The sequence below is a fragment of the Mauremys reevesii genome, linkage group 10, assembly GCF_016161935.1.
Source record: "Mauremys reevesii isolate NIE-2019 linkage group 10, ASM1616193v1, whole genome shotgun sequence".
NCBI lineage: Eukaryota > Metazoa > Chordata > Testudines > Geoemydidae > Mauremys > Mauremys reevesii.
This window is the reverse complement of record NC_052632.1, coordinates 57,727,119-57,753,289: the sequence shown is the minus strand read 5'-3', so window position 1 is coordinate 57,753,289 and position 26,171 is coordinate 57,727,119. Positions and strand designations below refer to the sequence as shown.

The 26,171-nt window shown below is 41.8% G+C and overlaps 1 protein-coding gene across 18 annotated transcripts in view; it reads right to left on the bottom strand.

The window, feature by feature from the left end:
• The window catches only part of RBFOX1 (RNA binding fox-1 homolog 1), a 2,636,561-nt gene that overhangs the window by 1,284,127 nt on the left and 1,326,263 nt on the right, over nucleotides 1-26,171 (bottom strand). For all 18 annotated transcript variants that reach the window (XM_039490574.1, XM_039490577.1, XM_039490576.1 and 15 more), the window contains one exon: nucleotides 2,830-2,892. In XM_039490574.1, the coding sequence (XP_039346508.1) occupies nucleotides 2,830-2,892 (63 nt within the window). The remainder of the gene's footprint in view (nucleotides 1-2,829; nucleotides 2,893-26,171) is intronic.

Here is a 26,171-nt window from a genome sequence, read left to right as displayed (position 1 = left end):
CAGACAAAAAGCTAAAAGCAACAAGCACATTTAGAACTATACCTCTGCCCTGATATAATGCGGTCCTCGGAAGCCAAAAATTCTCATCACCTTATAGGTGAAGACCGCGTCATATCGGGTTTGATCCGGTACACCATGCTGGACTGGACCGGCTTCCCCGGTGGTGATTTAAAGGGCACAGAGTTCCCCGCAGCTGCTGGAGCCTCTGGCCCTTTAAATCACCGCCTGAGCCTGGCTGCCAGAGCCCCGGCAGGGATTTAAATGGCCCGGTGCTCCAGCTGCTGTGGGGAGCCCTGGTCCCTTTAAATCACCACTGGATCTCTGGCAGCAGGGCTCGGGTGGGGATTTAAAGGGCCTGGGGCTCCCCGCAGCGGACAGAGCCCCAGGCCCTTTAAATCACCGCCGGAGCTCTGGCAGCGGGGCTTGGGCGGTGATTTAAAGGGCCCCCGGGGCTCCACACGAATTCGGATATAATGCAGTAAAGCAGTGGGGCTCGGATGACGCTTTAAAGGGCCCAGAGCTCCCTGCTGCTTTACCCTGTTATATCCAAATTCGTGTTATATCGTGTCACTTTCCATCGGGGTAGAGGTGTACCAAATTGATTCAAACCTGGCCTCAAGATGAGCAGCCGTTGCTTTATCCACTAAGTCATGCAGCTTTCTTGAAATATTGAAATATGACTTCAAAGACGTTATGGGGAAGATTTTCCACGTGGTGCACAAGGGAATTAGGAATGAAATGCCTTTTATTACTAAAAAGGGCTGTATGCCTAATCCCCTGAATGACATAAAATTTAGTAGAGCAGGTGGTGCACTCAGCTACTAATACTGATATATCTGAAAACTACAGAAGAATTTGGTCTGTTCTCCTTTTAGTGCACAAGTGTAACTCCTTTTTACTTAAGGGGAACTACACACACCAATTGAGGGCAAAATTGCATATTCGTTTTCTGTTAATTCAGAATGTGCTCCACAGAACCATATGCAGTGGCTCCTTGTCTGGCTGCCTGGAAGAAAAGGGCTTCTTCCCCACCATAAGCTCTTACTCTGCAAGTGGCGAAGAAAAGGAGGGAGGAAGGATAGGGTTTACCTGGAGAGAGCAAGGTGGAACAGGAAGCAGCTGAACCTGGGGAGATGGGGAAGGCACTGATCTTCCAGGTGACTGGAGGCACAGGGTATTTATACCATAGGCAGTTCTGGAAAATCCCTCTCTCACTAGGATTGGGCTAGCAATGCCCACTCCTCTGCACATAGAATCAAAATAGAACCGAGTTTCTTCATGATCCACTGTCAGCATTATGCTAGCCACCTTTTTTTCCTTAGTAGCTGGCAAGGGATTTTCCCCTCACCACAAGACTGACCAAGGCTGGGTGGGGTTTTTTGCCTTACCCACAGTGGATCAGGGATTTAGTGGAGTTGCCAGCCAGATTATGTTAAAATGTCACAATTTAGTAACTAAAAATTGTGGCAGATGTCCATCCAGTGCAGGTATTCATTATGGAAAGAATATGGTGATCAGACAAGAAGGATTGGAAGAGGATTCAGAGGTAAACATCCCTTAAGGAAGCTGAGGAGGGAGGGGTGAGGTGGGCTGGGGTGGGGTGAGGGGAAGGGGCACACAGGACTTCTAACATCTGGTACAATAAGGAGCCAACAACCCACTCCTTTTCAGTGCCCCTTAACCCTTATACAAGGGGAGGGCAGCAGGGTCCCAGCAAGGGGCTGGGAAGGGAGATGTCTGACGGGAGCCCAGCCGTCAATAAGCGGAAATACCTCAGGACATGGTGACCTGAACTATGCAACCAAATAAAACCACATCCATTGCCTCCTGCCTTTCTTCCATTGTGGGCAGACAATGGCTCTTGCAGCCTTCAATATGGAGTGCTTCTGCAGCACTATAACAACATTTAACATTCATTACACAAGACAAAGATGCCAAGTTGTGGGATTATTTTTTAAGTAGGAGAGGAGGTACTAAAATAATTGCAAAAAAGAAAAGAGATGTCACATTATGAAATAAATCCAAATATCTACCTTGACTCATTTCCTAAAATTACTTTTCCTGTGACATATTAGTATTTATTATTTACTAGTGAGGCATAATAAATTCCTTCCTCATAAAATAAATCCTCAACAGACATGGTTCACTGAGGACAATAAGCATCTATGTTCAAGCTAAAACAAGATATTTCAAGGGAAAAAAAAGAATCCTAAACATGAAAATAATGATTTAGAGAGAGAATCACCATGCTTGTGCCTAATTATTACAGCAAATTTTCAGGACAGGAAAAAGTAAAAATGAATTAACACCAGAACACTTTTATATATGCCCTAAAAGCCAGGGGGCTTAATTCCTCTTATTTGCATTATATGAACACTTGTACAACAAAAGTAAAAAAGGAATTGCTCCTAGATATCTTAATGGGGGAAAAGTGGCTGAACTGACAAATGTATACACAAAAGCATTTCTTTATGCTTTTGAAGTATCATCCAAAGGTAGAAAAAATAAGACATGGTGACATAACCTTAATGTGTGAAATGAAACTAATAGAGAGAATATATATTGTTTTAACCTGTGGCCAGGCGTGAGACAATGAATTGATTAAACAAGTCAGTTGCACATGGTTCCACTGTTTGTTATGGATTGCACTCCACTCTATGCCTTGTACTTATGTTCTGTATGTCTCAAGATGCGCTATTAGCTAGAACAAGATGTGAAGACCAAAGCCTTTTTTGATTCTTTATGATTACAGTACTGAGCTCTCAATCCTGCTCTAGGGCCTGAGAAATATAAGTACCAGAGAAAAACAAAATAAACAATGGTACTTACAGAAAGAAGGCTTCGCTCATGAAAACTGAAGGCACCACTTGCATGGGGCTTCTGTGTGATTTCCTAAGAGAAACAAAACATATTGGGAAGAAGAAATTAGTTTGAGATTTTTTGTGTGTTTTTTAGCCCTCTCTTTTTTACATTGTCTTTCAAAACAGCTCAATAATCTTAAGGACTGCACAACCCCAAAATGGTTTCTTTCATCCAAAAACATTAAAAAGTGCATATTTATTTTCCAGGAAAATGAGGGAGGGAAGGGAGTGTGATTTAATGCACAAAGTGCATTTCATATTTTATATTACATTTATTTCTCTCTCTCTGCTGTTTGATAATGAAATTACACCTTACAACCAAACATGCTGTATAATCTTAAAACAATTTTAAAATTCACAATAAAAGAACAAAATCAATAACACATAATTTGAACTTCAGTACTTTTTCACATGAGCAATAAGGAAAGGCAGTGTGTGCACTGTTGTGTTGTAACTGGTTCCTTTAGTGCTCTGCAAAGCACAAGACAGAACTATGATTATGACCTAACAATGCCTGACAAGTGTTTTATTGTTATTATAGATGGGATTTGGGTTGGGGGGGGGGGGCGTGTGGCGGACTGGCAGATATGCTTTGAAACTTACTTAAAGCCTGCATTCTAAGTTAGCTTTACAATCTTATCTAGTCAAGTAACTGTGTGATTACTGTACATAATCGCATAGCTATAACTCAAACTTTGTGATAGTTCAATTTCCTAGTGTAATTTTATAACATATATATATATATATATATATATATATATATATATATATATATATATATATATATGCATGCTTAGTGTAAACATTTTAAAATGGTGATTAATTTTGATACATAGTGTAATTTGATAACATACATACATACATATATATATTCTTAGTGTAAACATTTTTAAATGGTGATTAACTTTTTCTATACTTTTTCAGTTGTACAACACAAGAAGAAAAAATGAATATAAAGGAAGAGAAGGAAGCTCTGGATCAGAGGACAACTGAAGTGTTTCGTGCTTATACATAGCTATACATTAAAACAAGATGACAGTCTACTTCATGCCACCTTTTTATTGATGGGAATATGGTGGCAGTTAACATTTTACTGAATCATTCATTGTAGTCTAGCAATTATAACATGCTCAGCCATGCTTTTCATGACAAAAGTGTCCCCCTATATATATTTTTTCATTTTCATATGTAATCTTTAGTATGTGCTCTCTAATATCAAGCACTATATGCATATTGAATCTATGGCAAATCTATACATCACACAAATACTTTGTATGTGAAATCAAATGTAGAGATTGTTCATTCCCCAAACCATTCAAAATACCATAAGTGAATGCAGTCCATAGCTTCCCATAAACATTATTCCTTTCAGACATACTTTGTTTTTTAAGAAGACCAGAATTCTGTCATCCTTGTCTAAGGGTATCCTTCCATCCTATTTTCTTCCTCTTAACACTCTTGTAACCATATACCGGTGTTAAAATAATTCCATTATACTGATGGTAGCTAAACAAACTTCACCATATGCTACCCACACCATAGGGGAACAGAAAATTCCCCAAAAGTTTGCTGATCTAAAGGCAGTGCACCATAAGATATCCTCAGTCCTGTTTTCCAAGTGGACATGGAAGAGACATGTGGGAAAGTATGAGAGCCACATGGAGGAGGCAGTGTTTCCATTGATCTCTACTAATTATACTGGTCAAAACTGAAGTTCTCCCTGGCCATGGAGTTGGTCACAATGCAGAGAGATGCACCCAAATAGTCTGCAAGGACATCTCTCCACCCAGGGTGACACGGAAATTGCATACTATTTTGACACAACAAGCATAGCTGATCCACATAATGCAATCTAGCTAGTGACCACCTCATGCAATTTTTCAAGGCTACTACACAAAATTATCCAGGTGCTTTGGTAATATTCCATGAATAACCTATCATATATAATTACAATGTGCATTTCAAGATCTCAGATGAATATATAAATGTATAATTTGTAAACTATGCTTTATTTACCATTCAATTCTTCAGTATCGTATGTAACCACAAAGAAGTCAACTCTTAGTCACAGAATTGGTATGTTTGGCAGTATGAATTACATCAAGGAGCATGCTTTTATTCTGTGAACATATTTATTTTCTAGCAGCATCTGGCTGTGAGTCTTTGCACAGAAAAGTAATCAGTATGTATTAAGAAGCCAGGTCACGTTATTTGTCTGTAGTGATATATCAAACCACGCCCCCAAACTTATTAGGAACATACATGAAGATGAAAACAGCAGTATTTGAAGAAACTCAAAATATATTGGCATTTGTTTTTGTGTTTTATTTTTCATTGCATCAGGAACCATATTTGGGGACAAAACAATAAGTGGTATGTCTTGATTTGCAATTCCACCATTCAGGAACACAAGCACTATAATTATGGCATACTGGATTGGATCCAGCATTGCAGAATCTGGGAGCGTTGTACATGACTTAAATAGTGACAGCCCACCCCAACCAATTCCCATGTATAAGGAATTCATAATCTGCAACTTTTCTTCATATTCCCCAGCTGTAACACCTTAAAAGGGAAAGCAGGGAGGACCCAGCATAAGCTACTAGATGATAGAAGAAACCAGCCAGTGCGTATAGAAACGTTCAGTCAAATAGACAAGTATTAAAGCATTTTTGCAATGGGGCAACTCCTGGGCTGGGATGAATTTCTGAGGATATCAAGAGGTGAGGGCATACTACTGAGGCTGCCCTGGCCTCAGCTCGCTTGGGACAGTTGCCTCAGGCATTCCACACAAGCACAGATTGTACTTCAGGAAGAGTCCCTCTAGGTCATTTACAGCTTTGTACATAGTCACCAGCACCTTGAAATTCCATGACCTTGCATTATTTTGGTTAATGGTTCCCTTAGGAACTATAAAAAGGCCAGAGTAAAAATAGAAATGAATACAAACACGAACACGAGAAGCACAAATACTAACACAGGCTCTGGTGCTTTGCATCTTCTAAACGTAGGTATAAATGGTTGAGTCTGGTTTTAATTTTAGTTCACGTCTAAAATGCAAGTAGACAATGTTATCTGTTGCTGTAAGTTAAAAGTCATCCCCTTTAGAGAGCAGCCAAACACAGCAAGCTGTGAGCTTTCCCATCATTACACTCCTAACAATATTACTCCTATTTTGAGGCTTTTTGTTTGGTCTCAGTTTAATTTCCTGTCAGCCTTACAAGCAATTTCTAATGTTTGGGCTGTAGGATATGCTCTGATTAAAAATAATCTTCCCAATTACTGCCTGGCATGAGTCTACTGCCACATGCACTCTGCCACTGGCCTCTGAATTTCTGTCAGCAGTAATTGTGTCTGTAGCTCCTAACTGTAAATGAAAACCCAGGGGGCATATTTGGGTTCCAGTTTCCTGTGCCTAGCCATATCTTTTAATTTGCACTGTCTGTCAAAAGGAGATGTTCATATGTACTAAAAGGAAATCCTTAGAACATCAGGGCAAAGGGAAAAAAGTGCAACAGGAACATGAAAAATTGTGTTCTAACACACTGCAGATAACTGGATGCTTACAGAGTGCATTGGTGCATTTTATTATAGTTAGCAGATATAGAATGAAACCGTTGAGTCAAAATTTCAAGATACATATTTTTCATCATTAAAATTATACCATAAATTCAAAGTATGAACCCAAAAGGCTCTGAACAATTGATACAATTATTTAATTTTCAAAGTTACCTCCTAGGGATTTGATCATCGCAAAATACATTTGACAAAATATGACAAAATATGTTTTATTGATAAAAGTAAAGCATGTAGCACTGAAACAGATGTATTTTTTTTTCTGGTGCAAAGTCCATTCATTAATTCTATGGCACTATATAACACGTCCAAGGGAAGAATAAAAAACTTCAATGACAAATGAGGACATGAAGTTATCTGAATTCCAACTTTTGAATTCACTGTTAGTTGCAAAACCCTATGAGCTTTTTCACATAATTAAATTATGTAATTTCTTGCATGAAAAATAGACAGAGCACACAGTCATGCAGCATAAAGTAAAGCCATGCAAATGACAGTCCTATATCCTATGGACACAGATGGCACTGCATGACAAACCACTGGTAGAAGTGGGAAAAACTGAAAGCTGCTTATGGTATAGGACAGAGTTTTCAGTGAAAAGTAAAACATAGTTCATGCAGAATACGCTACTCCAGACAGATGCTGAAATGTCCGTAGAAGAAAAAAAACAAAGCATAGCATGTCAATGTTGACTTGTAACTTGTCATTCCTCTTTGTGTTGTCCTGTTCACGTACTAAAAACTTTCAACCCCAACTGACAAGATTTAGTTCTTGCCAACAAGGTATGTTAAATGTATAAGGAAAATAATGGGAACAATTTATTTAATACATCGTCATTATTGGTACAAACTTCACATTTTCAGAGATGGCAAACTGCTCAGAGGATTGCAGTTGTGTATTCCCCCTAAGCATCTACATTCATAACAGTGCTGAACATGACAGTGCCATCATCGTCAGCCCATGCTAAATTCCATTAGGAGCTTTATTTAACTACCTCCCCGCTTGTTCAGTTTAAACAGATACCTGTTGGTAGCCCTCAAGGGGGAAGGTATGCCTGAAGTCACCAGAGAACATTTTCAGTTTGGGGGAAAAAATGAAGAAAGCCAAGTAGGTTTGGGGGAATGTGGTGAAACAGAGAAACCACCCACCACCACAGAAGGAGTTAAGGAGAGCCTTTGGGCTCTGCTAGCACTGCCCTGTTATATCTTCAGCCAATGCCAGGTCTGGTGGAAAAAGAAAAGGAGGCAGCCTGCCTCAGTTCAGGGCTGACTGACAAAGAGACAGGAGCTAGCTGCCTCCCTACCTGAGGGAAGGATCACTAACCTGCCTGCTGAAGCAGCCACCAAAGACCAAGCAGTGTCTTCCTATCCAAAAGATATGAAGAAAGAGGCCTCGGAGCACCTGAGAGGAACCCGGGTGACTGAAGCATGGAGACCAGACTTAGGGTTGCTCCACCCAGAGTAAGCTGGGAGTGGAGCAGGTTGCTGCCCAGGATCCATGAGGGGGCACTATTAAGAGACAAGCCACCACAGGAACTTGAACCATAGGCGCCATGCCCCAAACTAAAGGGGCAACAGTAGGACATAACCCAGGCAGAGAACATTGCCTCCCCTTTGGGAGGTTCCCTACTCAGGGGTGACTTACACGGGGCTCTGGGCTGGGACCCAGTGGAACGGAAGGGCCTGGGTCTCTCTCCCCACCCCCTCGCCTTAAAGTCTAAAGCACCCCAACCATAAAAGCAGGGGAAGGAAGCCAGGTGCTCCACACACTAGGCCGATCGACCCTCCAATCCCCCCGTTACAAGACAATTCTCAAAAGCAGTAAAATCTGGGAAAGAATGAAGCAGGGACGGAATGAATCAGTGAATACAAATTTGACTTAGAAGAAGTAAAGAAAGCAGAAACCAAATGTACAGGGAGTATTTAAAAAAAAGAGAACCATTCTGTGAAAAGGAAAGGGCAGGAGGGCAGCCAAGAATGTAGAGGGTTAATATCTTTCAGAAGCAATTTTCTGTGAAGCTTGAAGGATTGTACATTCAGTTGGGAAAAGTAAGCGTTTGTCTCAAATGTGAAATGGGGCCCAGTGAAGTTCTGAGTTCACTGTATGGGGCTTATGTTTTTTCTTTCATGCAGGTCTTAAGTGAAACATTCAAGTTGTAAAGTCCATCAGTGAGTCCCAGCAGAACTGCTGCTGCAGCACTAGTCAGCACCATCACTGATCTCCAAAAGTGGTGGCTGTGTTGATGGAGTAGAGGACCTGGGAACAAACAGGAAGGAAATGAGCTGGATGTGGAGGAGTAACAGGGGCTCCAATGCTAAAGGGAGAATGGGGTCCAAGAAGGACCCGGGCATCTAAGCAAGACCTTGTCTGAATGCATCTGAAATTGAAAAGGTGCTCTTGCTCATAGCTCTTACTTGTAACATTAGGCTCTAATTTTAGTCTTCTCCCAATAAGTTTGTTCTTCATGTTATAATCTTCTGATCAGGAGGCTCATATTTATGGGTGAGGCAGAATTGTCCAGTGGTTAGACAATGGGACTGGCAGTCCTGGCCCTTAGAAATTTCTTGATTCTGCCGCTGACTTGCTGTATGAGCTTAGGCAAACCACTTACATTTAAATTGTCCTCCTCTGTCCCTGACAAATTATGAGAGAAAAACATGCCTTTATTTTCTTTGTGCTTGTGCGCCTTAATTTTGTGTAGCTTTTAGATATCATAGTGATGAGCAACTGATAAAAACAATCTCTGAGCTGCAATTTCCCATCTGTATAATGGGTATAACAACCGCCAGCTTTGTAGTGTCCTCAGATCACTAGAATAAGGGTGAAAAGTAAGGTTGTCAAGCAATTAAAAGAATTAATCATGCAATTAAAAAATCATTATTAATCACGCTGTTAAAGAATAATAGAACACCATTTATTTAAATATTTTTGGATGTTTCCTACATTTTCAAATATATTGATTTCAATTACCACACAGAATACAAAGTGTACAGTGCTCATTTTACATTTATTTTTATTACAAATATTTGCACTATAAAAATGATAAAAGAAATGGTATTTTTCAATTCCCCCATAACAAGTATTGTAGTGCAACCTCTTTATCATGAAAGTTGAACTTACAAATGTAGAATTACATACAAAAATAACTGTATTCAAAAACAAAACAATGTAAAACTGTAGAACATACAAGTCCACTCAGTCCTGCTTCTTGTTAAGCCAATCGCTCACACAAACAAGTGTGTTCACATTTGTGGGAGATAATTCTGTCCACTTCTTCTTTACAATGTCACCTGAAAGTCAAAACAGGCATTTGCATGGCACTGTTGTAGCCGGCATCACAAGATATTAACACACCAGATACGCTAAAGATTCATATGTCCCTTCATGCTTCAATCACCATTCCAAAGGACATGTCTCCATGCTGATGACAGGTTCTCCTCGATAATGATCCAAATCAGCATGGACCAACGCATGTTCATTTTCATCATCTGAGTCAGATGCCATCAGCGGATGGTTGATTTTCTTTTTTGGTGCTCCGGGTTCTGTAGTTTGCACATCAGACTTCTGAAAGCATGTTTCAAACTTTGTCCCTCTCAAATTTTGGAAGGCACTTCAGATTCTTAAACCTTGGGTCAAGTGCTGTAGATATCTTATGTACATTTTCATACATACATAAAAACATAAGAATGGCCCTAATGGATCAGGCCAAAGGTCCATCTAGCCCAGTATCCTGTCTTCCAACAGTGGCCAGGTGCCCCAGAGGAAATGAACAGAACAGGTAATCATCAAGCGATCCATCCCGTCGTTCATTCCCAGCTTCTTTACATTTTGTCAAATCTACAGTAAAAGTGTTCTTAAAACAAACAACATGTGCTGGGTCATCATCTGAGATTGCTATAACATGAAATATATGGTAGAATGTGAGTAAAACTGAGCAGGAGACAGACAATTCTCCTCCGAAGGAGTTCAGTCAAAAGTTTCATTAACACATTTTTTTTAAAGAGCGTCATCAGTATGGAAGCATGTCCTCTGGAATGGTGGCCGAATCATGAAGGGGCATGCAAATGTTTAGAATATCTGGCATGTAAATACCATTTAATGGCGGCTACAAAAGTGCCATGTGAACACCTGTTCTCACTTTCAGGTGACATTGTAAATAAAAAGTGGGCAGCATTATCTCCCATAAATGTAAATAAACTTGTTTGTCTTGGCGATTGGCTGAACAAGAAGTAGGACTGAGTGGCTTTGTAAGCTCTAAATTTTTACATTGTTCTGTTTTTGACTGCAGTTATGTAACAAAAAATCTTCATTTGTAAGTTGCACTTTCAAGATAAAGAGAATGCACTACAGTACTTGTATGCTGTGAATTGAAAAATACTATTTCTTTTATAATTTTACAGTACAAATATTTGTAATAAAAGTAAAATATAAAGTGAGCCCTGTACACTTTGGCCTGGTCTACACTAGGAGGTTATGTCGAATTTAGCAGTGTTAAATCGAATTAACCCTGCACCCCTCCACACAACGAAGGTATTTAGTTCGACATACAGGTCTCTTTAGTTTGATTTCTGTACTCCTCCCTGACGAGGGGAGTAGCGCTAAATTCAATATGGCCATGTCAAATTAGGCTAGGTGTGGATGGAATTCGACGTTAATAGCTCCGGGAGCTATCCCACAGTGCACCACTCTGTTGACGCTCTGGACAGCAGTCCGAGCTCGGATGCTCTGACCAGCCACACAGGAAATGCCCCGGGAAAATTTGAATTCCTTTTCCTGTCTGGCCAGTTTGAATCTCATTTCCTGTTTGGACATCGTGGCGAGCTCAGCAGCACTGGTAGAGATGCAGAGCTCTCCAGCAGAGGTGTCCATGCAATCTCAGAATAGAAAGAGGGCCCCAGCATGGACGGACCAGGAAGTCTTGGATCTGATCGCTGTGTGGGGCAATGAGTCTGTGCTTTCGGAGCTGCGCTCCAAAAAACGGAATGCAAAGACCTACGAGAAGGTCTCCAAAGCCATGACAGACAGAGGATACAGCCGGGATACAACGCAGTGCCGCGTGAAAATCAAGGACCTGAGACAAGGCTACCAAAACATCAAAGCGGCAAACGGACGCTCCGGATCCCAGCCCCAGACATGCCGCTTCTACGAGGCACTGCATTCCATTCTAGGTGCAGCCGCCACCACTACCCCACCACTGACCATGGACTCTGATGATGGGATAGTGTCGACAGCCAGTTCCTCGGAGATATTCGCGGACGGGGAAGATGAGGAAGCAGATGAGGAGGACGAGGCAGTCGACTGCACTTACAACGCTGATTTCCCCGACAGCCAGGATCTCTTCATCAACCTCACTGAGATCCCCTACCAACCCACCCCAGCCGTTAACCCGGACCCTGAATCAGGGGAAGGATCAGTCAGGTACATGCTTTAAACATGTAAACATTTATTTTTAACAGAGCAGGAATATTAACTATGTGAAAAGAAGGTCAATATATATGGGGATAGAACAGAAATCCTCTTGGGAGATCTCATCAAAGCTCTCCTAGAGGTAATCGAAAAGCCTCCGCAGGAGGTTCCTGGGGAGAGCGACCTTATTGGGTGCTCCGTGGTAGGACACTTTTCCACGCCAGGCTATCAGCAGGTACTCTGGGAGCATTGCCTCGACGAGCATGGCGGCATAGGCCCCTGGTTTGTGCTGGCTTTCACGCAGCATGCGGTCTCTATCTCTGTGAGTGATCCTCCTCAGGGTGATCTCGCTCAGGGCGTCCTGCTTTGAATTAGGGGCATGTTAGTATTGGGAATGCTTGACTGTTCCTTTACATAACAATAAGCGGCGGTTTACAGCCACGTGGTGGAGGTGGTAGAGGGGCAGCATACAGGGATCTTTCCCGGGGACAGCCGTGAGGGGGTGGAACAGGGGCAGAGTTCATGCTTTCCGGATTGCCTGCAGCAGGAGGGCACTGCTATACATTAAGTTTTAAGCAGCCAAAAGTCTACGGCTTACCACGTCTGCCTGCTACACATATTCTGCTGTCCTGCCCCACTTGTCTGATCTCCACTGCAAGACCCCAGGCAATGAATGCGAAGGCCGAAAATTCGAACTTGTCCTGAGTGCGCATGAGATAGGTGCTGTGCATGGTCTTGTTCACAGAGACAGACTAGACTAGGTTCATTGTTCGCAAAAATGTATCTTTGTAAGGAATTCACTCCCTTTTTCCCATCACACAGCTGCGACTGTTTCCCGACCTGCCCCGGCATACCCCTCACAGAGGCTGGCGCAGATTAGGCGGCGAAAGAAAAGGACACGGGACGAGATGTTCTCTGAACTTATGGGCTGCTCCCGAGCCGAGGCGGCACAGCAGACCCAGTGGAGGGAGAACATGTCTCAGTACCAGCGCTCACACAGTGAACGGGAGGACAGGTGGCGGCAGGAGGACCAGCAGGCGACTCAAACGCTGCTTGGACTAATGAGGGAGCAAACGGACACGCTCCGGCGCCTTGTGGATGTTCTGCAGGACCGCAGGCAGGAGGACAGAGCCCCACTGCAGTGTATCTGTAACCGCCCTCCCCCGCCACAAAGTCCCATACCCCCCTCACCCAAAGTAACAAGAACGAGGGGCACCAGAGGCCGTGAAAACTGTCACTCCATCCCTGCACAGTGCTCAATTACAGGAAGGCTCTCATTCCCTAAATTTTGAGAAGTCCTTTCCTTCCTGCCTCACCCAAGCCCCCATCCCAGTTTCATCCCCTAACTGTCTAGGTGATAATAAAAAAGACTTTTCTGTTAATTACTGTTTCTGTCAGGTTCTTTTAGAGGAGACTGTGTTTCAAGGGGGAAAGGGGGCTGGTAATTGGACAGGTCAGTCACCTTTACCAGGGTACAGACACGGGGGCAGGTTCAGCAGCAGGTCACACACACAGTGCAGTCTCTAGGCACCCTGGTCAGTCTGGGAGGTTGTTTTCATGTTCTGTTTTGGGGGTGCTATGTGACTTTGTGGCGGGGGAGGGTGGTTAGAGATCTTATGCAGTGGTCCTTATCCTGGATCACAGAGCCACGCAGCAGCTGATCTGTAACCGTCCTCCCCCGCCACAAAGTCACATAGCCCCCATACACAGAGTCCCGAGAAGGAGGGGTGGCAGGCTCCGTTGAAACAACCAGTCCGCCACCGCGCACCGCTCTAGGAGCAGGAGCCTGTCATTCCTCGAGTTTAGAAGCGGTCTTTGCAGCACTACCCACCCTACCCACCACAGTCTGTGTCCCAGTTTTAACCCTTTACCGCGAAATCAGTACTAAAGAAAACGGTGTTAATTAACAAAGTTCCATGTATTTTATTTTTAAACGTGTGTTGGAAGGGGGTGAACGGAGTGAACGGGGCATGTAATTGCAGAGGATAGTCAACATTAACTGGGTAAAGAAACGGGGGCAGGTTCAGCTTCTCTGTAAACAAACTTAATAGTCACAGGTTACCCTGCTCACTGAGGAACCTAGCTTTCAAAGTCTCCCGGATGCACAGCGCTTCCCGCTGGGTTCTTCTAATCGCACGGCTGTCTGGCTGGGTGTAATCAGCAGCCAGGCTATGTGCCTCAACCTCTCATCCCACCATAAAGGTCTCCCCCTTGCTCTCACAGAGATTGTGGAGCACACAGCAAGCTGCAATAACAATGGGGATATTGGTTTCGCTGAGATCTGAGCGAGTCAGTAAGCTTCTCCATCTCCCCTTCAGACGTCCGAAAGCACACTCCACCACCATTCTGCACTTGCTCAGCCGGTAGTTGAAGAGTTCTTTGTCACTGTCCAGGGCGCCTGTATAGGGCTTCATGAGCCAGGGCATTAGCGGGTAGGCTGGGTCCCCGAGGATCACTGTAGGCATCTCCACATCCCCAACAGTTATTTTGTGGTCCGGGAAGAAAGTACCTTCCTGCAGGCGTCTAAACAGACTAGAGTTCCTGAAAACACGCGCGTCATGAACCTTGCCCAGCCATCCGACGTTGATGTTGGTAAAACCTCCCCTATGGTCCACCAGTGCTTGCAGCACCATTGAAAAGTAGCCCTTTCGGTTAATGTACTGGCTGGCCTGGTGGTCCGGTCCCAGGATAGGGATGTGAGTTCCATCTATAGCCCCACCGCAGTTTGGGAATCCCATCGCGGCGAAGCCAGCTATGATGACCTGAACGTTTCCCAGGGTCACTACCTTTGAGAGCAGTAGCTCAACGATTGCGTTGGCAACTTGCATCACAGCAACCCCTATGGTAGATTTGCCCACGCCAAAGTGGTTCGCTACTGACCGGTAGCGGTCTGGCGTTGCAAGTTTCCAGAGGGCTATGGCCACTCGCTTCTGCACAGTCAGGGCTGCTCGCATCCGGGTGTCCTTGAGCTTCAGGGCAGGGGACAGCAAGTCACACAGTTCAAGGAAAGTGCCCTTACGCATGCGAAAGTTTCGCAGCCACTGTGATTCATCCCAGACCTGCAGCACTATGCGGTCCCACCAGTCTATACTTGTTTCCCGGGCCAAGAATCGCCGTTCCACAGCATGAACATGACCCATTGCCACCATGATGTCCATGGCGCGGGGTCCCGTGCTTTGTGAGAGGTCTGTGCCACTCTCACACTTGATGTCCTCACCGCGCTGCCGGAGCCTCCTCGCCCAATTTCTCAGCATCTGACTGTGAAAAAGGTGGATGATAAGGTGCGAGGAGTTGACAACGGCCATAACTGCAGTGGGCTCCATGCTCGCAGTGCTGTGGCGTCCGCGCTGTCACTGACCAGAAAAGTGCGCAAACAGATTTCCCGCCGGCGCTTTCATGGAGGGAGGGCGGGAGTGACGGTTGAATGACGACAGTCGACACATATTTTCCCCCAGCAGGCATTGGGGGCTCGACCCAGAATTCCAGTGGGCAGCGGGGACTGTGGGATAGCTACCCACAGTGCACGGCTTCCAGTGTCGACGCTTGCCCCGTTAGTGTGGACTCACAAAGTTGAATTACTGTCCTTAGTGTGGATCATAGAATGATAGAATCTCAGGGTTGGAAGGGACCTCAGGAGGTCATCTAGTCCAACCCCCTGCTCAAAGCAGGATCAAACCCAACTAAATCATCCCAGCCAGGGCTTTGTCAAGCCTGACCTTAAAAACCTCTAAGGAAGGAGATTCCACTACCTCCCTAGGTAACCCATTCCAGTTCTTCACCACCCTACTAGTGAAAAAGTTTTTCCTAATGTCCAACCTAAACCTCCCCCTCTGCAACTTGAGACCATTACTCCTTGTTCTGTCATCTATTACCACTGAGAACAGTCTAGATCCATCCTCTTTGGAACCCCCTTTCAGGTAGTTAAAAGCAGCTATCAAATCCCCCCCACGTTCGACTTTGTAAGGTCGGTTCCACAAATTCGAGTTAAGTAAAATCGAACTACTCTGGTAGTGTAGACATACCCTTTGTATTATGTTATAAATTAAATCAATATATTTGAAAATATAGGAAAATATCCAAAATATTTAATAAATTTCAATTTGTATTCTGTTGTTTAACAGTGCGATAAAAACTACAAATAATCATGATTATTTTTTAATCACAATTTTTTTAGTTAATCATGTGAGTTAACTGTGATTAATCAACAGCCATAGTGAAAAGCATTATTTTGTATACTGTATAACCTTTCAACAAAAGCATCCCATTTCTTCACACAAAGTCCTGCAGTGCAGTAGTATCCTTCAGTCAGAAGGGCAGAATTAGACTCTCTGAAACCCTCTAAATTTACTCCTTGATCCATATCAGTACTAACAAAATCACTTCATCTTCCACATCCTTCTTGAGCCAAGAATATCATCCGCACCACATCCCCAAATATCCTGCAGACATAAGGAATGAAATCAAGGTCCCGATTCTACAATTTTGGACATATTTAAGCATGTGAGTAATTTTACTCTCCTGAAAATCCTCAATGAACTCAAATGGGACTACTCACATGAGTAAATTTATGCAACTGCTTACGTGTTTTCAGGATCACAACTTAAATTTTTTATCACTGACAAGGTAGCATATGATATTACTATACATTCACAATTAACAAACTGAAAAATATTAAAAACAATCAAAATTTTAGATAGTATGTGGTTTAGATATAGTGTATGGTTTTGTTCATTTATCAGAGTTTTACTTCAAATCCATTTGTCAATGAAATGAAACTCTCCATTTCTATTATCAAGATTAATGTCCCAACAATACACAAAGGCATAAACTGGACTGTGAGAGGGAAATAATAAAAAAAAAACCTCTCGGATATACTTCCTTTGAATACTGTTTTATTTATACTGCCAAGAACATTTTATTTTCCTGCTTCATAATTCAACACTTGCTCCATAAAAAATAAAATTTTAAAGCCAACAGCCTCTTCTATTTAACCACAGCATACTATACTGTACTACAGAGTGACCTCTAGCTCTCACTTTTTAAAATTTAAAAATGGTATTTGATTGTTAGAGATGCAAAGAACTGCAGTATAAAATGTTGACATATTTTCTTCAGAAAGATAATCTCCTTATCAGTATTCATTTCAACCTAAAAAAGGTTAGTAGAAGGGTGGGAATTCACACTGGCCTCATCTTTTTAAAAATGTAATAACAGGGAAATACTAAAACTACCAGCAAAGGTTTGTTACAGTTATCTTCATGTGCAAGAATGTTTAGCATTAGAGCACAATGGAGATAATTATCATTATAAATTCTATACAAGTGCACACAGAGCAAAGCTTCTATACAAAGGATTAAGTTACCTTGTGCACTGGAACTGAAGTTTAGTTCATTTTATACAAATTACTGACTGTGTTTCTCAGAAGAGAAGGATTTAACTATTTTTTAAACCTAAAAAGCTTTTTAAAAATTGCATACACCCCTCACCCTCTCACCCCAACACATATCCTTTACATGGCTGAAACTCAATCTTGCCTTAAGGAGCTCAAACGTCAGCACTATACTCCAAATTTGGGTTAAGGAATTTTGAAAAAACTCGAGTATAACTATAATTATCCATCACTAACAGCAAAAATGTATACTTACCACAGTAACAAAGTGCTTGTAGACACACACAAACGCACGTCAATGAATAAAGCACCCAATGCTTGTAGGCTTTCAGTAGAAGTATTCAAAAAGTCAGCATCTGCCCAAGTTACCAAAGATCTATTAAAGTATTGGTAATATTGTACTTATCACAAATACCACTGTGTGCCAATAACTGTTCGAAAATTGGGGTTTATGAAACTTTCATCTCTAGCCCTGATGGTTCATGAGATATCATACTTCTCATCAATCACTGAAGAATGAAGTTTTAGGAGGAAATATCACGTTTGGGGGAAAGAAGGCTACATCTGTCTGGTTTTTGTTTGTGTGTTTGGTTGGTTGGTTGGTTAGTTGGTTTTTTTGTTTATGGAAGATGTCTGAAGCTACCCAAAGATTTAGAATGCTACTAACTCCCAGCTGAAATTAATTAGTGGGCTGAGGCAAATGATGTCAAAGGAAAATGAAAAACATAGTTTATCACATGGCTTTGTGATTCATAACATGGATAACCTTACTGCACATTTTGCATCCACAAGTATGTATGCATGCATGTGCATACACACACATAGGAAATTTACAACACATGCTTATTGTGTGTGCTTTTTACACTGCTCTGCTACAAGCCCTGCACAGTGGTAACATGGTAGTTAGAGAGTGCAGAACTTCCTACTGCTACTTTGGTTGCAGTGGAGAAATGCACAAACTAGTCTCCTGAGTAAATACCCAGGGCATTGAATGGGTTTGTTCAGCCTGCTGCTGTATCACTTCTACTGGTACTTGTGATAGCTGACATAAACCTAGCTTGGTATCTCTACATATGCTGCAATCACACCTCCAATTGCAGTGTAGACACGCCCCAAGAATCTTGTTGACACTAATGTTCTTTGGAGAGACATCTGGACAAGGTCTGGGTCACCAAAGTATGACAGTGATCATGAAAGAGAATATCTTCATACCCACCTAAAATCAGCAGCCTCTATCAGGGGGATTATTATTGTTTTAATTACAGGAAAAATATACAACAACCAACTGCTAGTTTAAGTATTTTGCTCAATAAAACCCAATGTTTCTGAGGCTCTTGATAACAACCCATGTGCTGGAGTCAATACCGAAGCGGTAAAGGAGTCAAACAGCAGTGTATGGAGCTTCTCTCCAATACTGTGATGCCAGCAATGAGAGTTTCTCTCAGAGTCCCACCAAACCTTTAGGTTAGAGTGGCCATACATCCCATTTTGGCCAGGACAGTCCCTTTTTTAAGCCCTGTCCCGGCCGCCCTGATTTTTTTGGCAAAGTGGTCCTTTGTCCCATTTGCTCTTCCCAACTTGATTAGTTGGCATGAGCAAACAGGACAAATGCCCAGTTTTGTCAGAAAAGTGTGGTGCAGAGGAACATGCAAGGGAAGGGGGCAAGCAGCAATGGAAGCCCCACGCAGGGGAGAGAGGCAGGGCTCAAGTGAGTAGCAATGCCAGGCCCAGCCATTGGAAAATATGGTCACCCTATCTAGTATGTGTGTCACTGTTTGCCAAAGCCCTGCCTGCCCCCTCCCCCCCCCCGTGCAGGGAGTGTGGCTCAAGCCAGCACAACACGCTGTCCCGTTTTCCCTTTGAGAAATATGGCTACCCCACTTTAGGTACTTCCTAAATACTTATTGCAAAGCAGCTAATCTCTCTGGTAAAATTAGAGCTAGATATTATGTAGTAAAATCAAAGAAGCACCTTTCTTGATCCATCCATAACAAAGAGTTTCATTTTAATAGGGACTACAGAAACTAGAATGCTTTAATCATAAGCATATCGTGGCTGGACTACATAACAGTTTTTTTTTACAGTCACACACAGAACACATGCAAGAGTCTTATAAATTCCTGATTTGACAACGTACTAAAGGCAATCATTCCCTACTCTTCATTAAGGGCCTGATCCTGCAAGGTGCTACAGACTGCGTATTGCCTCATAGGATTGGAATCAGTTATTCCTTGATTCAGCCATTTCTCTAAAGTGTCTTTAGTCAAAGCTAGCAGGAATCCATATATAAACCTCACACTGACCATGCCATTCATTACAGCACTTATATGAAAACATTAAGAGGCAATGTGGTGACAAATCTTCACACTTAGAATTAGGTATTATGCATGAAACAAAAAATAAAACCAATTTTCCATTGTACAAATTTTCAATGCTCTACATGCAAGAAGAGCTAGTGTCAGTGATGCCTTGTTTGTAAACTGCTACCTTAACCCTATATTTTGCTTTTTCATGCAAGTTACCATGGACTCAAGTCACTGATATTTGCCTGAACTTCCAACTTGACCTTAATAAAGATTTTCATGTAAAATGGTAATGTTTCTTTTGGGGGTGCCATTAAAATCTTTACAAATACTCTTTGTCAGTATTGTTTATTACCACCATATTCTCTGTCTACAGTACACAACAAAGCCAAAGCACTGGCAATTAGTGAAAACGTAAAACTCTGAAGATTTTACGTGGCTACAGTGCACTATATTTTTTAACTAAAAGTGTACACCTCAGTGACCTCCTATATTGCACTGCAACAACAGATACATAAATCGAGTCTATAAAACCACATTCTGACTTTTTTCTAAACTGGCAGCACTGGATGGGGGATGAGGCAAGAATTGTTTCTGAACCAAAACATTTTTATTGTTTGTAATTATAAACAAGACATATTTCTAACAGAATTGTATATGCTCTAAATTGGAGAACTGATAAAATATATAATGAATCACCAGAGATTAGCTGTTGGCAAACTGCAAAAGTAGTAAGGATTAGATCCTCATCCAGTAAAAATCAGATTTGGTACAGATGAGGACCTACCTGTTGTTATACTTGGAGTTGTTTTTAAGGCAAGAAAATCTTGAGAGCACAGATAATATTGGCATTTGTTTCAGTTAACAGGAAGACTTCAATACTTTACCAGCAGGGATGCAGAGTTACTCTGTTGAATGATTCTGGTGTCATGTGCTTGAATACTGTGTGAAGATGCAGGGTTATTATTTCTCAGTCACTATGATAGGTGCTTTTTGTTAACCCCAACCAGGATATAAGGGAGATTAGAAGCGCTCTTTGAGGCGGAAGGAAACTAGGGGCTGGGACAAATGAGGTCTTGCAGGGAAAACTTTAGGCACAGTCAAACTTGGGGAGAAAGATTTGGTTATTTCACTTATCAATATACTCAAACCCCAGTCACAACATATGGAGGAGAGGAATATGGATTAAATACACTATATGGATGCATATATATGCACTATATAATGCACTATATGGATGCACGTGGTGAGAACTCCATTATATCAAGCTAATTATATATATTTTTAATGAAACAGAGGAGCCCCACAATAAAAAAGTAGGGAGAGGAAGGCTGTTCTAGTGCATACATGAGGAAACAACCATCTTTTTTGTGATTCTAGTCCACATCACTGAAACTCAGCATGAAATTTGAAACAACAAATTTCATATTCTCAAAAGCTAATGCCAAACTTTCCACAAGCCTATAGCCATAAAATGGCTCATAAATAACATTTGTCCAGAACTGCGTCAGTTAACAGGAAAACCTCATGTGGCCTAAATGGGCAGTTCAAGTGCAAAAATGTAGCCCTAACTATGTCCATGTACACATTTTCATTGCTTTCAGAAGTTTCCTGTGCACTCCTGAACAACCAAGTCCACACATTTTTTTCTCCACCTGTAATGCTCCCTCAGCATATAAAGAACTAGACAAACTGTGGGTAATAGCACCTTCATCAACACTCTCAGCATCAGTAGCTTCACACCAGCAATCTGACACTTATGAAATAAGACCTGTTATCAATAAAGAGGGAGCTCAAAGGCTTTTAGGGCTGGAACAGGAATCTGCTGGTTGATGCAAATCTCCCACCAGTTCATTTGAACCTGACACTTAATATTCAAACAATATTCAAACTGCAGGCCATATACTCCAAGGCTACAGCTAAGTAATAACACAGATCAAAAATGTGACAAGCCCGGCACACAAACCTCCAATGCAGGGCTCATTTTAAACTCTTTTCAACTACAAAGGGAATCTGGATTCCTTTCCTTCCCTCCAGCAATACTGGTCCATCTATAGTGGGAAACAATAGCAATCAGAAAATAGAGAATATGTGCACTTTATTGTCAGAAGGCAAATACTCAGATGGCGAAATTCCATTAGTTGCAAATGTAAGCAATGGAGAGTTATGCAAGAAGAGAACGTGGCCCATTTTTTTAAAAAAAAGTCAGTTTATGGTATATATCAGGGGTTGGCAACCTTTCAGAAGTGGTGTGCCAAGTTTTCATTTATTCACTCTAATTTAAGGTTTCGCATGCCAGTAATACATTTTAACGTTTTTAGAAGGTCTTTTTCTATAAGTCTATAATATATAACTAAACTATTGTTGTATGTAAAGTAAATACGTTTTTTAAAATGTTTAAGAAGCTTCCTTTAAAATTAAATTAAAATGAAGAGCCCCCCGGACCGGTGGCCAGGACCCGGGCAGTGTGAGTGCCACTGAAAATCACCTTGTGTGCCGCCTTTGGCATGCGTGCCATAGGTTGCCTACCCCTGGTATATATCTACCACATCAGCCATCAAAGCTAAGTCTATCAAAAAGGCATAAAAACTCTGACACATAATATAAGAACATAAGAACTGCTGAACTGGATCAGATCAATGGTCCAGTTAAACCAGTACTCTGTCACCAACAATGCTAAATACCATTATTCTTTGATAGTTCCAGATTATATATTTTTTCTTTCCATCACAAAGTTCTAGCTTCTAGTTCCTGTATGATCTTTGTCCATTTTGCATTTGATTCATCATCTTCTTGCCATGTTAACCTTCTGTTTTACCCAGCATAGTTTGGCTCACATGTGGAAGCTCATCTGGATATTGTAGCATTTACACAGCATCTTGCAGCTCCTGATCAATTAACTCGCATCACCACTGTATACTATCAGCATTCTACTTCTAATGTTCTTACTGCTCCCTCCATTACAAGATGTTCAGTATCTTATGTTTTAAGCAAGTCCATGCTCCCCAGAACCGTTGGTTAATTACACTAAGGTCTGGAAGCCAAAGCATAGCAAAGCACCTTTCAGTGATATAAATTACTTTTAAAAGGTTGCTTATTTCTAGAGTTTTCAGTACTCAACAGTGTGCTAAAACAACAATAATTTTGGCAATAAAGATTATTCAGGTACTCTAGATGGAAATCATTGGGGAGAGCAATTCTGGAAAGCATGCATTTTTACAATTGTTTTAACAATTTGAGCTCTGCTATAGTTTTTTTGTCTGTTATATCCTGAATAATTAACAAAAGATATTGCCCCATTTGGCAATGAAGATGATCTTTTTCTAAGGCTCACTTTTCTAAAGCAATTTGTGAACAATATAATTTTATATTACAGGTATAAAGAAGCTTGGGAAAGAAACAAGGGGCAACACTTCCAACTAAAAATATAGCCCTGAAGAGTTTTCCCATATACATATGTACTGAAGTCTCTTACCTTTTTGTACACTCCCAACTGGGGCAGGGCAAAGGCAGCTGAGCAGAATGCCAACAGGTGTCAGAAAATGGGATGTTAGAATGGAAGTACTCGGCTGTTCCCACCACTGTAACACTATCAATCTGCCTGCTGCCATTGCTGTGAGAATCACCAAGTTTTTCACAAATTATAATGATGTGATGTGGATATTATGTTGGCCCAACTCTGCCGCCACTGAGAAGTATTGGAGTTCTACCACTGACTTCAACAGGAAAAGACTTATACTAACATTGAGTTATTCTGAAAATCCCACTCTATAATCCTCATTTTACATAATGGGAAACAAATGCTATATCTTCAATAAAAAAAATGGTCTGCGGGTTATTTTTTACATCGAGACAGCCAACGGGAGAGACATAGCTCGTTGACATAAACCCCATATGGTGGTAAAGGGTTAATGTCAACTAGCTATATCAAGGTAAAAACTATCTGTGCCGTCCCTTCACTAAGCTTTTGTCCCTTCACTAAGCTTTTACATCAAGATAGGTACATCAAGTTACATATCTGAATGTAAAAACACACCTTTGTTTACAGTGAAGACAGATAGCACATAAACAACCAACAACCTTGAAGGGGGGTTGGGAGTAGAACTAAAAATTGAAGTGAATTTAAAAGAAGACATCCCCTAAACAAGCTGGTAAACAGGGCTGGAGCTCTCTTGATAAGCAGAAGTTTGACAACTATAATTTACCAGAATTTACAAAGGATAACTTCAAATCTCTCAGGATTTTTAGAAACAAAACATGCTGTATAAAATAATTTTATGAGATGATAGCAACGGTTGTTTAAATCTGGGGAACTTTTTTTTATGGTACCTTTTTATCTGGGCTTTGCTGGTGAGTTTCCACACACGTATGCACACTACTACGAGACTTTCAAATCCTAAAAAAATAAAAAGGCTGGGACATCTCTCAGTTAATAAAAATAAAAGACAAAAAAATTAAAACAGGAAAAGATAATATACTGAAGCTGAGAGGGGATTCACAAACTCCTCAGCTCTCTCAATCTTCTGGACTTTTATACAGTAGGTGCTGGAACTGCAATCAGGAACCCAAGCAGGCTACAGGGACGGTGCTCTCACTAATGGACTTCTTTGGGGTGCAGAGTGAGGACATCATGACTTCCTAGTGTGACCAGATGTCCCGATAAAATCAGGACTGTCCCAATTTTGAGGCGTTTGTCCCGCGTCCCGACCAGAGAACGGTTGGGACGCCATTTGTCTCGATATTTTGTTTCCTGATCTTCGGCGGAAAGTCCTTCAGTCGCGGATGGTCCTCGGCGGTATTTCAGTGGCGGGTGCTTCTGTCTTTGGCGGCAAGGTTTATTACCCGCCACGGAAATACCGCTGAAGACCGCCCGCGACTGAAGCGCTCTCCATCGAATTACCGCCAAACTCCCGGACGGGTGAGTGTAAAAAACAAAACAAAACAAAACAAAACCACCCCCCTGCGGCAGTCCCGATATTTTCACCCTATGACTTCCACTCCTGAAGGCAAAGGTCTTGGAGATTCTGCAATGTTAGTCTTCCATCAGATGGCTTGCTGACGTGAAAGGCAAGGCCTCTCAGCCTGGATTGATTGATTCTTTCAGTTTGGGAACTTAACTTACTCAGCCTTGCAGTGCCTTATCCCAATGTCTTTGGATAAATCAGGTGCAAGTCCTACCTTGGAGCCATACAGCTTGGCCCAATCAGATTTGAATTAGGTCAATCTTAGAAAGCGTCATTTGGAAAAGTCCTACTTAAATAACCATTTTAGAAACATATTCAATGTTTTGCATTCCTTCAGGGGCATGCACAAGGGGTGGGGGCAAGCAGGTGCATGACCCTCCCATTCAGTGGGGGCACAGAACTCTTCTGGAACCAAGAGAGTGAGCTCCTCCAACCCTGAGCTGGGGCAGGAGATGACATCTCATCCGGCCCTGGGGCTGTGGGGGGAGATCCAGCTCCTCTGGCTGCTGGGGAGAGCAAGTTCCACTGGTTGTGGGGGTGGGGAGGAGAGCCAGCTCCACCAGTCCCAGGGCCGGGGTGGGGAGAAGAGCCAGCTCCACCAGTCCTAGGGCTGGGGAGATCCAGCTCCTCCCATGGCCAGGAGAAAGCAAGCTCCTCTGGCCATGAGGGGAAGGGGGCAAGGGAAGGGGGAGAGCTAGCTCCTCCAGCTGTGGGGGGTACAGAATGTGCCCCTCCAAAAGATGCCACATTTTCATTCATGTGTATGCCCTTGCATTCCATATACTGAATTCGTGATCCTGCCACCCCTCTTTGCTGCCCCAAGATGGAAATATAGGACCATTTTTGAGGAAGCTGGCATGGTCTAATCTTGTTGAAAGGTCTTAATATGACATTGTGTCACCTGTTTATGGAAAGATAAAGATGTTTGGCTGGATAAAGAATTAGTCTGATTCAGCATGGCAATTCCCATGTTTATCTGCTAACATGTTTTGGAAACCTAATAGAATGATCAGAAGGTTAAAAACATATGACTTTTCCATTTTAGAAAAGCAAAATCTATACCATAAAACCACAACATAGATAAAAACAATTTTTCAAACTTCTTATACAATGGTTTGTAGTTCAGAAAATGTACTTATAAAGGCACAATTCAAGCAATCTTAGCTCAGGTGCAATAAGAAACCTTTTTAAAATTCTAAAACCATGCAGGAGATTTCATAAAGCATGTCTTTGTTGTTTACATATCAAAGCATTTCCTGGGTGTCACTTAGCCCCACCTGCAGTAATTCAGATACCTTTGAATAATTCAAAATGTTATGCTGTTAACTTATTTCAGCAATTCCCTGGAAGAGAGGCAGTAAATGAACATTTATTATAAGCCGCACGATGAACCCGTATAATTAATATTTTGATGCACTTCACCTGCCCTACTGTTTGCTCTTACAATATTAGCTTGGTATGAAATAAATAACACTTTTCAGACAACTTGTTATCCCACTTTTCAACAAGATGCTTCAATTTATATAATTACTTTGCTTGATTTATTGTTGCATTTCTACTCAAGTTACATATTCTGTTAATGTGCTATCAATGTAATTAGTTGTTTCTTGGTAGAAATCACTGTTTTTAATCAAGCTAGCAGTTTTATTACAGAGAGAACGTATTGCTTGTA